At 36.6% G+C, this 17,276-nt stretch overlaps 1 protein-coding gene across 1 annotated transcript in view; it reads left to right on the top strand.

Annotated features, from left to right (window-relative positions):
• JMY (junction mediating and regulatory protein, p53 cofactor) overlaps positions 1-8,071 on the top strand; it is a 55,867-nt gene extending 47,796 nt beyond the window's left edge. Inside the window, exons 8-10 of the mRNA XM_010081149.1 lie at positions 3,460-3,555; positions 4,840-5,392; positions 7,764-8,071. Coding sequence (XP_010079451.1) covers positions 3,460-3,555; positions 4,840-5,392; positions 7,764-8,071 — 957 coding nt within the window. The remainder of the gene's footprint in view (positions 1-3,459; positions 3,556-4,839; positions 5,393-7,763) is intronic.
• The last annotated feature ends 9,205 nt before the right edge of the window (positions 8,072-17,276 follow it).

The raw sequence follows: 17,276 nt of genomic DNA, 5'->3' as shown, positions 1-17,276 counted from the left end.
GAATATTCAAATTCTGGTCTACGTCTTCAGAGTTAATATAGTATCAATATTTAATAAAGATCACTGACAAAGTTGCATTGAAATCCAAGTCTCTTTAATTCAGGCTTCAGTTAGATTAGTGAAAGTGATTCTCTTTCATACTTATGGATGAAAGTGGTGAAGTTCCCACTGACTGGAAAAGGGGAAACATAACCCCATTTTCAAGGAGAGTAAAAAAGAAGACCCGGGGAACTACAGACCAGTCAGTCTCACCTCTGTACCTGACAAGATCGTGGAGCAGATCCTCCTGAAGGCTCTACTAAGGCACATGGAAAATGAAGGAGAGGTGACTGGTAACCATCATGGCTTCACCAAGGGCAAATCGTGCCTGACAAACCTGGTGGCCTTCTATGATGGAGTTACGGCATCAGTGGACAAAGGAAGAGCAACTGATGCCATCTACCTGGACTTCTGCAAGGCAATTTGACACTGTCCCGTCAGTGGACGGTGTCACACATCCTGGTGGCCAAACTGGAAAAATACATATTTGATGGATGGACCACCCACTGGATAAGGAGTTGGCTGAATGGTCGCACTCAGTTGCGGTCAATGGCTCAATGTCCGAATGGAGATCAGTGATGAGTGGCGTCCCTCAGGGATCGGTACTGAGACTGGTGCTGTTTAGCATCCTTATCAGCGACATGGACAGCGGAATCGAGTGCACCCTCAGCAAGTTTGCCGATGACACCAAGCTGTGTGGTGCAGTCGACATGCTAGAGGGAAGGGATGCCATCCAGAGGGACCTGGACAGGCTTGAGAGGGGGGCCCCTCCCAACCTCATGAAGTTCAACAAAGCCAAATGCAAGGGGCTGCACATGGGTCGAGGCAATCCCAAGCACCAATACAAGATGTGAGGAGAATGGCTTGAGAGCAGCTCTGAGGAGAAGGACTTGGGGGTGTCTATAGATGAAAAACTGAACGTGAGCCTGCATTGTGCACTTGCGGAACAGAAGGCCAACCGGATCCTGGGCTGCATCAAAAGAAGTGTGGCCAGCAGGTTGAGGGAGGTGACTCTCCCCCTCTACTCTGTTCTCATTAGATGTCACCTGGAGTACTGCATGCAGGTCTGGGCCCCCCAATGCAAGAGGGATGTTGAGCTGTTGGAGCAGGTCCATGAAGATGTTCAGAGGGCTGGAGCACCTCCACTATGAGGACAGGCTGAGAGAGCTGGGGTTGTTCAGCGTGTAGAAGAGAAGGCTCTGGGGAGACTTTATAGCAGCCTTCCAGTACCCGAAGGGGGCCTACAGGAAAGATAGAGAGGGAGTTTTCACAAGGGCATGTAGCAACAGGATGAGGGGTAATGGATTTAAACTGAAAGAGGGCAGATTTAGACTAGATATTAGGAAGAAATTCTTCACTGTGAGGGTGATGAGACACAGGAACAGGTTGCCTAGGGAAGCTGTGGATGCCCCATCCCTGGAGGTGTTCAAGGCCAGGCTGGATGAGGCTTTGAGCAACATGGTCTAGTGGGAGGTGTCCCTGCGCATGGCAGGGGGGTGGGAACTTGATATTTAAGGTCCCTTCCAGCCCAAACCATTCTGTGATTCTTATACATTTTTAACATTGATACATTTGTCTAGGAAGTCAGCTGTGTAATTTACTTTATGAAAAAGCTACTTGTGAAAGACCGTACATATTGGCATAATCTTTCAGGAACTTAAAAAAACCATTTTTTTCAGTTCTCACAATAAGGCAAAGGAATATGCTGTGTGGACTGTAGACAATTTGTCCCTCTAAAAAGTAAGACTTGACAAAGCTGAAGGATTTTCTTGTCTCTCGAACACTACAAGGCGTTTAGTTATTTCATGGAGTTGGCCACTTGCATCATGTAAAGAACCTTATGCTAATATTTTTTGCCTTTTTTCTCTTAATTATGTGACTGGAAATTTCTACTATTATTATAAAATAAGTTTGCAGCCACTGGTTTTCATGAGGAATTTTGAAAAGATAACCTCAAGGGTGTCCAAACCTGAAACCAAATAAGAATTGCAATCTCAGTATTCTTATTTAAAACCAAAACAAACCAAAAAACCCAACCCAAACCAAACAAAAAAAGCCCCTTGAGTTTGAGACTGCTTCAGGAAAAGTTTTATTTGATTGTATATGTAACATGCAGGTGTGGTGGTAGAACTATCCTTTCTTCTTGCTATAATCTTTTTTCTGTGCTTCTGTTTTAACTTCATTGCCCCGTTGCTCCATTATTTTCTTTTCACCATATGCTTCTATTCCTCTTCACCTTTTGTTGTTTCTTGCCCTTGCTATTCTTCAGACATGTTCTCCTCTTCCTCTCTCTAATGCATCTACACTTATTTCCTTCCAAATCACACGAGTTGGGTCCTTGTGAAGGACACCAGGCCACTAGCTGACTTCTGAAAATGGCAGGCAGATGCTGATTTTGTGTTGACTGAATGACAATAAAACTTCACAACAGTGGTCAGAATTTTTAATAAGTGTTATGAAGACGAGCTTTTAAAATTAATACTAAATGCTGTGAGTCATTTAAGAATTAAAGCTGCTGTTTCTGCTCAGTTATTTTTCTTTATAGTCATCTGTTCTGTCACTTTTCCTGATAACTTCTGAATTTGCAAACAATGACATTTGCCATCTGATAATTAGCATCCACTTTTAATAAATTTGATGGAAGAGTAGTGTTTTGTTTCAAAGAATGAGGTAATTTTGTTGAAGTTTTGTGAAAACGGATGACTAGTTAAAGAAGGAGAATACAAATGTGTGTTTTTACTGAAGTAAGATCCCAAAAGGAGAAAAGATACAACTGTCTTAGCTGCAAGGAGGAGCTGCAAACATTAATTGAAGTAAGATTACAGAAAATCAAGGTGGATTAAATAATGACAGCTTAAGTTAATTAAACAGAAAACTTTCATTTACTGTTGTAAATTATAATGAAAATGTTTACTTAATTTTCTCAGTATGGGATTCAAAACTTTGTGGCACTGAGTTCTGTGGTTTTTTGTGCTGTGAAAATACTAACATGACTTGTTTTAAGTGGGCAACCTTACAATTTGGACTGTAATTTTCTTCTTGAAATGTGAGAAAATAGATAGTTTTTCTGTCTGACTAATTGATACCATTTTTAATTTAAGGGGGCTTTTTTCAGTATAACATTCTGTCACATCTCTAGTTATTTCTCATCTTTCAAGGTAACAAGTTTTAAAGTGTTCCAATTCCAGATAGAAATATTTCTTAACTGAGCTTTCCATTTCTTCAAGATTATAAAACATGAAATGCATAATATTTTTAAAGGGGAAGACAAAGGCCAAGTTAAGATCAGAAATGTGTTTATTTGAGAAGTAGATTGTTAGGTAATTCTTAACAATTAGTAGAAGAGTTATTTTAATTCATTTTTTCAATGATTACATGTTTTTTCAATGATTTTTACATGTTTTCCATACATTTTCTCAGAAGCGAGATCAATTACAAGATGAAGAGGAAAGAAAGAGCTCCTGGGTGAGTCAAGAACGACAGAAAACACTGGACAGACTCCGCAAATTTAAGCAGGTAACAAATTGCTAAAGAAATTTTCACTCATTCCAGGATGATACTATCCTATTAGCAGTTCTCTTTCATTATGCAGTTAACTGTTCTTTGTAAAATTTACAACAAAATATGGCATTCGTGGAAACGAATTCCTCTGGCTGTTGCATTCCCAGTGCCATAATAATCTTCTGTTCACTCTTACATCTAAACCTTTTGACAAGACACTTAACCAAATGTTCCTAAAAGAAGTATAATCTAAATGGTATTTCCCACAAAGAGCATTACTCTCTGACATAACCCCACTACCACCGATTTCTAGGACACCTGACAATACCTGCCCCTTGCTATTACAATGTAAGTATCAGAAAAAGGATAGAAGATGGAATGAAGGGGAGAGAATAAAGAAAGGGATGAAAATGGAAGAAAACAGGGACTGCTGGAATTGGCGAATACTTTTTTTTTTTTTTTGCTGAACACGTTAAAAAATATAGATATGAGAAGTTTCTTTGCTGGAATGCTGTCTTGCTCAGCAGTACACCCTTTATATCCCTGTTGTTTGCAAGGCTTTTGAATTGCATAGCTTCTGTAAGTTAAAGCAAATTTACTTATTTTAACCAGCAACTGTTAGTGCACTTTATATATGAGCATGTTTATAATGTTATGATCTCTGTTGCTTTAGACGTACCACAGTTGTGTAAAATGTATTAAAACTGTCTTTCGGAAGTGGTTTAAATTTTTGCATAAAAATGGTTATGGATGAAACTAATATGAAAGGCAGCTATTGAGGGATATTGAGGCAGCAAATTTAAGAACAAAATTAAAAACACTTCAGAAAGTCTCAAAATGTTTGGTGTTTTCAAGAGATACCTCTTTAAGCAGAATGATTCATTTCTAAGGCCAGTGTATTAGCTCAGAGAGGACTTTGTTGTCGAGGGAGCCATTGACTAGTTTTAGAAAAGACAAGCCAGGGGGAAGTTTTAATCTCAGTTTCCAGAAAAAAACAGTTTTGAGTTTACAATCTGGTTCTTAGTGAAATCCTAATTCTAACCTGTGTATATCCCTGACTAGACCAATCACTTGTAAATCGTAAATCGTGGTTTAACCAAGAATAAAAACTAAGAAAACAGATAATTTTTGCATAAAGGTGAGGATATATTTGCTTTGTTTTTACGTCTAGAGCAAAATGAATGAAAATAGCAGATAAATTCTACTTGTCAAAAAGGCAAACCCTGATGACAGGTACTTAGAATCTAAAATAGCGCATTGCATGTGCTTATCTAATTGTCAATAACTTACCCACTTTAGCGGTACCCTGGGCAAGTAATACTTAAATCAACAAGACTACGGCTGGCGCATGCCAGAAGAAAATGTGCAGCCAGCTCAGTGTCCTGTGTCGATCAACCTCAATCTTTGCCAGCAACCATACAAATCCAAGAGAAAAGTGAAGAGGTGGAATTGGAAAATGCAGTTCAGCCTTTGCAAGTTCAGGAATCCACAAGCTTAGAACAACTTAATGATATCTCGTTACCTCCCAATTGTGTTGCCTCCGAACTGCCTCATATTAGTACCTCTCCACTCACCAGTAACGAGCTTCAACCAGAGACTCTTGCTGTAGTACCACTTCCACCCCCTTTGCCTCCACCACCTCCCCCTCCGGCTCCACCTTTGCCCTCCAAGGAAGATGCCGCTAAATCCTTAGAGAAAAGCAACAGCTTGGTTAAACGTCAGAGTGAGGAGAAGGGAGTTCAGCATTCTTCTGGTGTCCCACCAGCACATCTGTTTGACAGCAGTCAGCTAGTCAGTGCCAAGAAGAAGCTTAAGAAGACCGGTGATCTGGAGGGTTTACCGAAAAGGAGAGGTAAAGATTTCATTTCGGTGTATTTAATTGTAATGCACATCAGTTCCTCTTTTGAATTCCTCTACAGAATAGTGTATGCTATGATTAATTTTTAATTATTAATGGGAAAGATGTTACATCCTTTTTGGTTGACAAATGTTGGCAACTCAAACATATGTTAGGACCTTTACAACAGCATGCAGTATACTTGTTCAGTTAGACAGAAAACATTTGTGTGACTGACTCTACGATATACCACATTAGACTAGTTAGAAAATGGAGCTGAATGTTGTCTAAAATAATCTTTTCTTATCTGGTTTACAGCAAGCTCTGCAAATATTATATGCTTCACCTGAGGGTCCAGTCTGTTTTAATAACAGAATTTTACATGATTCATGACCTAGTAAAATGAATACCTGTCTTGGGACATAGAAAACCTTGAGAATGCTTTCCTCAAGATTTCTTCAATTTTTCATACAAAAATCCACAAACCCATAAGTACCCTAGAGAGCTGAGTAAGAATATATATGTTTAACTACAATTGGAAATTAAATCTGTACTCCTTCATCAAAGCATGTTAATCAATAGTTAAAAGATCAAATGCTTCTTTAGAAACTGAAGAGAGTGAATAGAGCACTGGGCTGAGCTGGGAGATAAATTAAAACTTGTTGATTCTGTGCTACTTGTTTTTAAGTGTTCTTATCCCATATATAAAATGGGGAGAATGGCAGCCATGTTTTAACAAAATAATCCTGGTGTTTTGGTGAAACATGCTTTATTGGAGTGAAGTTTTTATTTGAAAATCAGAGATGGGATTTTCAAAAGCACTCAGCTAAACTGTTTTACTGGGAATCACTGAAAAAAAGTACCTTCAGTGGGCCTTGATTCACACTGCTGTAATATGGCTGTAATAACATTTGATTAAAAATTTGTCTCTGTCAATTACAACTACAGAAAATCCTTCCACTGACACTTTCCCTTATCCAGATAAAATCAGAATTAGAACTGTCTTCATCAATCAGACAGAAACAAGAGTGTTTTCTCTAGAACTGTCCTTCAATGACTGAAAATCCTTGAAGCAACAGCATAGTTTTAGAATTCTTAAGCTCTTATGAATTTTGCAGGTTGCAGGTACAGTGTCGTAAGTTCATTATCAATTTTGATGCTGCTGTGCTCCATTTTACCTTTTCCTGTAGTCCTAGTATCTATTTTTCTAAGATAATAATTTTATCTTGCAATTTTATATAAAGCACATATTGTGTGTGCAGTTTGATGTACATCATAAAATGACAAATATAAAATCAAATTACGTCCTCCCTCTTAAGAGTGTTGTTAATGTCTGCAGCAGCACTCTACCCGTTGCTCTGTATTCCCTGAGCTATACCAGGTCTCTAAGTGGCTTTAGAAATTTGTCTCTGTATGACAGACGAGTCTTTTACTTCTCCTTCCTTTACTCTTTCCTTCTTCCTTCCGATGTGCAGTCCTGTATTCTTCTTTTACTTCTCTTTTCTGCATGTCTGTTCCATCTGTCTGTACTGTTAGTCTGAACAAAGCCCATTCATACATGCAAAACAGATTTTAAAAATGTATTTTACAATATACAAAGACCTGGAGATGGATATTAATCTATTGATTGATATGTGCTGTACGTTATATGTGCTAGTGCTTTATTATAATACATTATTTGGGATAGAGATCTTACCTACTTGCAGCTCTACAAAGAGCCAAAGCCTGATTTTTATTTCTGCAGACAACTAGCTTCAAATTGGTGATAAAGTGAGGATTAGTGATACAGTATTGACTCTTGCTTCTCTGTTTTCACTAATTAGAAAGGAAGGGAATTTATAGGCACACTGTGACTATGTGCTAATACATACATGAATCCAAAAAAGCTGGAAAATGCATGATGTTGCAGTTGACTTTACTGCTGCTTCCCCTCACTGGCATGTAGTGATAGTCATACAGTAGGTAAAATTAGCCACCAAGTCCAAGTGCTGAGAGTAAACTGCACACTCTAATGCTTGAAATATGCAGTCATTACCTGAGTTTCAAAGTAAAGAAAGATAACGTAATAAACACTTTCATTGTGTTGGATTCATTGTAGCTATTCTGATTTTCCTTAGTGTAAACAGGAAAGCCATCTTTTTCAAAAAGTTTTACTACCTGAGGCTGAGTGGTTTCAGAAATTATAATTGTCTGTATAAACCAGTTTTGACGTGGTAACAGGGAAGATAAATTTGGAGGCTAAAACAATATTGGAGCTACTATTATACCTGTGGTGTGGGACAGTCACATTAATAGTATGCAGCTCTTTTTTGGTCTGTAGTAAATACAAATGAAGACTGACAACATTTAGTAAAAATAATACTGAAGGTCTTTTGATTTACTGCAGTGAGTTCCCCGATGGATGAAGTGCTGGCTTCCTTGAAACGTGGCAGCTTTCACTTGAGAAAAGTTGAGCAGAGAAGTCTTCCTCCTTTTCCTGATGAAGATGATAGCAATAACATCTTGGCACAGATCAGGAAAGGGGTGAAACTGAAGAAAGTGCAGAAGGATGTTTCGAGAGAATCCTTTACAATTCTGCCTGATACTGACCCTCTGACAAAGAGCATCCATGAAGCATTGCGACGAATTAAGGAAGCGTCACCTGAATCAGAGGATGAAGAGGAGAGTTTACCTTGCACAGACTGGGAAAATTAACCTGTAATTAGCCTACCTTTAAAACCAATATTTCTTCAACACTTTTTTTATAACAATAGCGGCTAAGCCTCAGGTTGTGCATTCTAGGAGACTTAGTATGAATGTGACTAAACTGATGTCCAGCGTGGTAAAACATGCACATATGAATTTAGTTTCACTGACTTTTCAAAGAATTTAAGGTTTATAGTAAGGAAAACTTTTTTTAGGCAACATCTTAGCCTTTTATTGTTTGAATTCTTTTGCTGAATATTGACAGGACTGCTCCTATAAAAAGCTCTATTTTATTTAGTAAATTTGAAGGGACTGTTTGCGGCTTACCAAAAAGCTTTTAAGAAACAAAGCAGCATAATCACTCCTAGACACACCTTGTACTTATTTTGTAATTAGTTCTGGCCTTGTAAAAATTTAGGATGTTTACCACTTCAGATTGAATATCTCCAAGTGAAGGATGTTTAGATTTGACTGCTGAACACATTGAAATCTCATTGGTTACCCTGTGTGACTGACTCTTTGATAGCTTGGTTTCAGTCTGTAAACTCTCAGACTTAATTGAATTTACAGACTATAAACAGTAAATATACAAATATTATTTATACTTCCGCTACTCATATGAATCCTGTGAACTAAGCTACAGTGCCTGAAAGTACAGATATTAGACTTCAGCAGATGAAATTAATGATTTCAGAACAAACCAGAAATTGGCAAGAGATAGTTTTCAAAATTATGGCGGCATCCATAGCACAAAGAGATTCTTGATTACAAAAACAGTGTACAGCACTATTCTTCTGTGGTGGTTCTTTTCTGCTACTGGCATGTGGATTAACTCAAGTCTCAGTGAAAGTTCCCACTAAACTTAAAATTTGGAGAAATGAGAGGTATGACAATCTGTAAAGAATTTTAAAATCTGTTTAGAAATCAAAGGGCTGTTTCAAAAGTATGGAAGATAAATATTTATCATCCTTGTAACACAGCTAGCAATAGGAAAAAGATAACCTTTTTTTGATGTTTACAGTCAGGCATTTCTACCCTGGTTAGTTATTACCATAGCTGGAGAGTGACCACTGATAAAGTGCTACAGCTGTTCGAAAAGTGATAGTGACTTAGCACATCATCTGCTGAATGTTGTGATTATGAAATACTATTTCTCAAACTGTTCCATTGGTTTGCTATTTTCAAATAATAATATTTAAAATTTTTAAAAAGGAAAATAAATGTTTCCTTTATTTCCTCATGAACTAGCCATTAGCCACACTAATGATTTAATGCTGTTTAATTATGGCACGCTCCTTCCATTCCATACCAAATGTACTGGTAGTAGTGGAGTTGCAAAGCCAGGAGTGGAGGTGTACTTAACTCTTGCTGAAACTCAAAGTGAAAATTATTTTGCTTGGATGTAACTTTTTTCAGTTGCATACTGAAAACTCCAATTACCACAGCCCTTCAGAAGTCAAGTGACAGCTATAAGAAAATACATGCCTTGGAATTAACTTGGCTTTCTCAGTGCAATTATTATCTTTTCATTTAGTGGATAACTGAGCAAATTTAAACTTTGTGTTTTGACTTTATGATTTTAGTAAATCTCACTTATTCTTTGGGATCTTGTTTGCATTTTTTAGCAAGTATACTCTTTAATACTATGGGTCATTTAAAAAAAAAAATTTAAAAAAAGGAAGGATACTCCAAGTTACTTTGAATTTTTTTAATCTTGTTGGTGGACCTCCTAAACATTTTCCATTGGAAGTGCATCATCTTGAAGCCTTATGTGTCCATTGCCGTACAATATAAATACATGTTTTCCTCTGCTATCTTTTGCAGCCGCATAGAAGCAGTTCAGAGTGCAGGCTGAAAATCACTGCCAATCCATACCTGTAGTGCACAGGTTGTTGTTTCCTTTTTACCGGTCCACAGTTATGACATCTTCCTCTTTTAAGGAGACACTCCTGTCGAATTCTGAGGTTAGGTGGAATCACTTGGACCTAAAGCAGGATGCAGTGTCAGGGTTCTGAATGTGTTCTCCTTGGAGTTCTTCACACATCTGGGACCTGCTTTCTCTTACCAATGTCATATTTTATTATGAGAACAATCCAGTTTTCATGAGATGAGACTATTTAATAGGTAGTACAGCTTTGATTGAAAAATGGTTGTACAAAATAGCTAACAGCTCAGAAAGGAAAAAATGGGCCCCTGCTATGGAAGCACGTGAAATAATTTGGGAGAATAGAGATTGAGACAAAGCCCTTGTGAAATTCAGTTGAGTAAATACATTTCACATAGATGAGTGTGCTTGCTTGAACATGCAGGCTGGTTACCCAGAATTTATTACACAAGAGTAAAATCTAATGCAAGTCTGTTGCAGAAATTGCCGAATGGTATTTTAATTTAATATTTAATATTAGTAGGTCAATCTTAAAGCATGGTATTCAATACCATGCTTTAAGATTGACCTACTGATTTTTAAATGTAAGCTCCACATACAAAAAACAGTTGCATAGAGATTTTAGGTTGAAAACAGGCAAAGGTATATTAGCACATGTGTTATGAACTATGCTTAATACATATGCATCCTTACAGGCTACATATAATGGAATTATTTGCCCTAGGAATGAAGGCTAAATCTAATATAATGATGTATGTCTATCAGGTGACAAAAAGTGTCTTGATGTATGTGCAAAGAGTATTAACAACACCCATTGAAGTGGTTTCATTAGTTATTGAAGTCTGAAGACAAACTAATGGTAACTAATTCCCTGCAGGTGATCTAGTCATCTCTTATATTACCTGCTTTTTGAGTTAACTTCTACATGAAGTTATGATTGTCTTTTTTTTAAGAGCAGTTCCTTCCTTACAGACACTAAACCATGTACAAAAATGCTGAGGCATTCTATGTATTAGAAGTACAGCTGAACAAGCAGTATAAAGATGCAGTAGCTGCTGTATGAAAAATGAGAAGATTACTGGTTAGCAAAAGTGTCCCAAGCCTATCTGTGTGTGTGTGTACATAAGGGTACACATAAATCACTACAGTACATTAAGAGCACTGTCAGTAAGGCAAAACCTGGCTTCCTGGGAGTGACAGACAAAGTAACAGATAAAAAGCAAGCTTTTGCTCTCCGTAGTCTTCTAATCTAGCATTCTGGGCCTCCTCAAACTCTAATCTGTGTTTGCTGGCCATATTACTAGAAGGCAAAGAAATACCAGGTCATATTCTGTGTGGTTTTCTCAGAGCAAAGAGAATCAAGGCTTTTGAAGGCACTGCTCACTATTGCATGTTGGAATTGCCTAATATGTTGATCAGAGAATATTTGTACAGCTGTTTAGCTTTTCAGATGTTCCTTTTTCTTTTTTTCCCAACAGGTGATTCACAGCCACTGATGTGAGAAAAGAAACCCCAGCTGAAGATTACTTTTCCTCTTCATTTGTGAAAATTCAGAGCCAGCAGTTACGACCATCAATTCCATAGGAGGCTTTCTTTGGCAAATAAATACTCTTTCTTTGGCAAATGATTCAGTATATAGAAAAAATGGCCTGAAATGTTAATTTTCAGGTGACTTTTTTTTTGAATTTGTTAAAATTCTGGTTTGGTCAGAAAGCTAAGTTGTTTAGGTGTGCATTTTATATAATCAAGAATGCCTGATTCTTAAGCACTTTTTATATTTGTGTTAGTAATGTGTGGCCAGTTAAGTGAGGGGGGCATTTTGAGCTGGGAGAATACTTGCTATTAAAGCAACTTTGGGGATTTGTCGAAGACATCAAACCAGCTATAAAATGTCCCTTTCACTGCACTGAATATATCATCTGCTTGAAAATCCCATTAATAGCTCCCTGCAGAGAAGCTTGCTGTGTAGCAGTGTGATATTCCAGAAAGAGCAGAATTCCTAGTTGCACTACAGTAGCTGAAATTCAGTAATGTGCAACTAAGACTTTTTTCTTCTTAGTTTGAAGAAGTGTATGTCAGTATGACCACAGCACAATGAGAAATAAGAGTTCAATTCAGTACATATTCAGGAATGTGTTTGTTTCCAACATGGTACATTTAGCAAGACATACTGCAGCACCTTTTTAGAAGGTCATTTGTAGTCTGACGCCTTTTTAAAGTAGACTTTTTCATGCTTTTTTAAAATAATATTTAGCTATGCTGAACCAGGTTACTTATACTTTTATCATTTGTTATAAGAAGCAATATTTTGTAATTTCATACTTAAAATTATTTTTCTCTTTTGGTTTAAAATGGCTCTCGATAACTCTTAAGCAGCCTTCTTTAAAAAAGATCAAAGCACTTAAACATACTGATCATTCAGTTGTGAAAATCATGCTTCTCTTGCTGGTTTTCATTATTCCCTTTAGTGGCTGCAAAAATGTTTGTATTCCATACCCAAAAGCCTACTGTCTGAAAATAAAAGTTCCATTTTGATCCTATTTTTTTTAAGCAGAGTTACTATTTCCTCTGTGGTGAATACTTAGAAGTAATCCTACACTTCACGACTAATGGCTGCAGGCAGCTATTTTTACAGTACCACAGTGCTAACAGGTATGTCAGTGCAGAGATATAAGTAACTTTGTAACATCTAGAAACTCCATGTGATATTAAATTCAGCCCAATACAATTCTAAGAAAACTGACTTTTCACTAACATTTTCTTTTCACTAGTCCCTCTCCTTTGTGTAGTGTGGTCCATTCAGTGTTCCTCTCGTGACAGACAAACTGCTACGTGGATTGGGGTTTTTTTGTAAGAGGAGTTTTGCATTGCTGCAGTCATGTAATGGAACACATACTGTGTTAACGTTTATAACAGGAGATTTCATGTCTTGCCATATACTTATATAAAGAGGAACAGGAGAACTTACCTTAGCAATAGGCTATGTAACCTAAAGGAACCTCAGCTCTAGGACCCTTTGGTTGTTTTGCTGTGGCTGTCCTGAAATTAAAGCTCTGTCAAACATCTCAAAAGGATGTCACTTTACCCTAGCTATCAACAGGCATTTTCTTAACCATGTTGCCTTATTTATAAAGTTAGTGAACATTCATTTTCAAAGCACCAGAGAGCAGCATTATTGTAGCGTTTTATTGATTTTGCTGTATTAGTCGTCAGGTCTGTATTTTTCTGTCCCAAGATCAGCTCTATGAAACACTTGATACTGGTTTTCCAAGGACTTAAAACTACATGATGTGTTGTTTTTTTTTTCTTAAACTACTTCTCTGAACCCCAAGTTACATAGTGTGGTTGCAAGCTGTCTAATACTGTGTTCATGCAGCAAAAAAAAGCAGTTTCAAAGTTCATCATGATCATTTGACATTGGTTATACTGTAAGCGGTAGTGTATTTTTGCTTTACATTTGTCTGCACTTCCAGTCACACCACACATTAAAACCACGGTAATCAAGTGAATTTTTGGCTGTAGCACAAAGCAGAAGTATGATGTAGAATAGTAATTCAGTTCATCTGAATTTTAGTGCTCAATTAACAGTAGTGATTAAACAACTTTTATGTCCATTTTTGCTGTTTTCCAGCCTGCGGTTTCATTCCTTAGAGTATGCTATGGGACACTAGCAAAATTCCAAGCTGAGTAAAAACAGTGTAATGTTAAAGTATAGGTGCAGTGGTCCCCTTGCACGACATTTGTGTCTACAGTTTATCCCGGTGTGGTGATAGCTTCATGCTGTACTGTATTACAGTTTTCAGATTTCTTTGCCACATGACCTGTCATCTTTGCCTTGAAAAATGTGTGCATGATTGAGAAAAATTAGTATCCTTAATCTGTTTTATATTTAGCTGAAATCTTAGATTCCTGTAATAGTTTATGGAAATAGAGTTCTCATATGAACATCTATTTTATGCTCACACAAAAGGTAGTTGTTACGCTTAGCAGAGCGGTTTGTATCCATTCAAAACTGCCATCTCCAATGTGGAAAGTAGTTTTTTTTCCACATACTGCTAAAAAAAAAAAAATCCTGGATTTTAATCCTCCATGAGTCACTAGATGTCATAATTTCACATAATTATCCACCTTGATATAAAAATTGTGCATATGTAGTGTACAGGCTAATGCATAAAACTTCCTGTCTCCTCTGTAATGTGAAATTTTGCAGTGGGATGGCTACAGCAGCAAATGGGGAAAGTGTAAGTTTCTTGTGAATATACTTACAGAAATCATGACAGTCCTTGAGAAATCTTAACAATCGCTATAGAAGAAACATGTAAACATATGCGAAGAAAGAGCCTCCATAAAAAGACCTACCTATTATTGGTATTTTGCATTTGTGTCTGGATTCCATTGCTCTGGTTGCATTGTTGCTGTTGCTAGTCCATTTATCTTGAGCAGTTTTTTCCCATTTTTTTATAAACTACTTTATTTGTTCAAATTAAAACTGTTTAGTATAATATAACTGGTCCAGTGACTTAAAGAGTTAGAATGCATAATGTTTACTGTACAAATGCTTACGTGAGGACTGAAAAATCTTTTATGAGTGGGAACAAGAAACAAAATACAGAATTTCTACTAAAATAACCAAAATGTAAGGTAAACAGCAACAGTCTTTTGATCAGAAATGGAATTTGCATCAACATTAATTTCATGCTTTCATTCACAGAGGTTCCAGATCCTTTATAAATGACCAGTAGTATTGTTTTATCCACTTTACTGTGTTTTCACATGTTAGTTAAGTTACCTGTCTAGGACAAATGAAGGCTTTTTTATTTTTCTTAAACATCACTTTTAAGGTTTGGGGTTTTTTTGTTTTTTGTTTTTTGTTTTTTTTTAATCTTGAGTCTGCATCCTACACCAGACACCTGTAAAATAAATCAGTATGTTTATATGATGTGTTCTTTTGTGGCTGCATCAGAGACAGAACTCAACATACTTCACTACATTATACTCGAAATTATTCTTTACAAATAAGCACTACATTCTTTAATGTTTAATATTAAGGTAATGTCAGGTGTATTACTGAAGATACGACTTAATGAGGAGGGAGAAACTTCTGTTGGTTAATGTTACCCTTATTCTGTTTGTTGCACTGAATTTCGTGTAATTTTTAAATCAAGTTTGCTCACGTGTGTAATCAGATCTTATTTTCTTTGTAATGCTTATGTAATCAAATTACCTGGATATATTTCTGATAATGATTCCATAAGCACAGACCATATGTTGTTATGTTTAGCACTACAGAATTTTAAGAACAAGCAAAGCTTCTTGCAAAGAAAAGGAGTAAACAGAAGCACCTTAGTGGGAGAGCACGTTGCATGATTTCAGTGCTACTGGAGCTGACAGACAGTGGGTCGTCCTGAACGTGACTGCAAATTGCTCTTTGTGTAATAAGCACATTGACATACTGATACCAATGCTATAAAAAGTACAGCAATGGCTATTTTTAACCTATAAATATACTGTAATTTAAATTTTTTCCTACAAAACAAATTTATATTTAATTGCTCCCTAATACATAAATACTTAAAATTAGAACTTTTAGGAGGGTCAGCAGTGGGTGGGCATGCCAGTATATTTTGGGGAGGGACTGTTGTATATACGATTCTTTGCACTTCCCATTCAGTTTGACTATTTATCCAAAACTCCCAACTCTGACTGTGGGGAATCTGCAACCTGACCTTTATGTATTTTTATTGTGATTCAGGTCTTCTATATTCTGTGGCCCTGAGCTTCAGAATTTGACAGAAAAGGTCATCTTTCCATTCTCAAATGTGAATGCTCTGATGTACCTCTGATATGGAAAATGACCGAGCAATGAATTTTACTCTGCTGAGTTTCTAATATTAACGTAGAGTATTATTTAAAGCTGATACCTAAGGCTATTAACCAGTAGTGTGTCCATTTGTAACACGTAAAAAGGACGACGGCCCTTTCAGTGAGCATAGTCCAATCTCTGCAGAGATTTTTATGCCAGACACAGTCACCCATTTTGTAATTGCTGTGGGTGCTGGCTTGATTTTCTGATTTAGAAACATATTTTCTATTTCTCATTTGGGAAATAGGTGTTGGGGATTCGGGATACTCATCTCCCAGTGTGTTACTGTGGTTGCTATATGTTTTGCATTTCATCTTAAATATATACAAATACATCATCATAAGATGACAGCTTAAAAAATACAGATGGCTGCAAGTTGTCTTGTGTGAGTGAAACCAGTGAAGTTTAATGAAACTAACTTCTTTGTTAAGACTGTTGAATAAATAAGAAATCATCAAAAGAAAAACAATTCGCCATTCACTAGCTTTGTGCAATATTATCGGTAGACTCAGACACTAGTAGCACATTGTACTTGGCTTTGAGAAAGTTCATTTAACTCCATTATATTCAAAAGAACATTGAATGCATATTTTATTGTAAACGACTCTGCAAATTTACTATGCCTAAAAATGCTCAATGTTATAAAGTATTAAGCAACGAGTACGTTTAAAAGGTAAAAAAACTAAACAAAGTTTCCTAGCAATACCTAAAAACTAAAACCAGTTTTAACTGTCTGCTTTTTGCTATTTTTTCTTTACTGCAGCTTTTCTGCAATGCACGTTTCTTGCTGTGTATTTCATGTTTTTTATTATCATGAGTCAGATATTTAAACCTGTACACAAAGTACTGCAGTCACCTTGTACATGCGATGTAACACCATACTCACAGTTTTGGTGCTTTAAAATTATTCCTTTTTTCTTTATTAAAGGATATTTATTTGATCACTGTCTGTTTTTAACTTTCAATATGTACCAGTATTAAAATCTATTTTTAGTACAGTTTGGTTCTCACAAAAGAAAATATAGTATCTAGTTCATTTAGGTTTCCATTGTTTTTAAGTCCTCAAGCTGCCAGTCATTCCTTAATGCCAGATGGTTGTGCCTAAGCTATGTTGTTGCAGGGAGTAATTATATTGCGGTAACATCTTTGTAAACTAAGTCATATAGGCATTTTAGGTCTTACAGAATAATCTTGCTCTTAAATCATGCAGGATAGTTGTGCTTAAATACAAATCACACGCCCTTTCCATCTCTTAATCAAAATAAAAACACTCTATGAAAAAGGGTAAAAATGTAAACCCAGAAGTAGTGAGAGCTTAGCTCCCTTGTTACACTCCTCCACCCCTGCAGAGCAATGCCATTACACTGGGAAAGCAAGCCTCCACCTGCATCATTAAAAAAAGACAAAGAACGATAATGGAAAAGCTCAAATCAAAAACATGCGACCTCTCCGCTATTTGCTTTTTT

Source organism: Pterocles gutturalis, unplaced genomic scaffold (genome assembly GCF_000699245.1).
Source record: "Pterocles gutturalis isolate BGI_N339 unplaced genomic scaffold, ASM69924v1 scaffold9269, whole genome shotgun sequence".
In the NCBI taxonomy this organism is placed as follows: Eukaryota; Metazoa; Chordata; class Aves; order Pterocliformes; family Pteroclidae; genus Pterocles; species Pterocles gutturalis.
The sequence above is the reverse complement of the archived record's forward strand: the minus strand, read 5'-3'. Positions and strand labels throughout refer to the sequence as shown.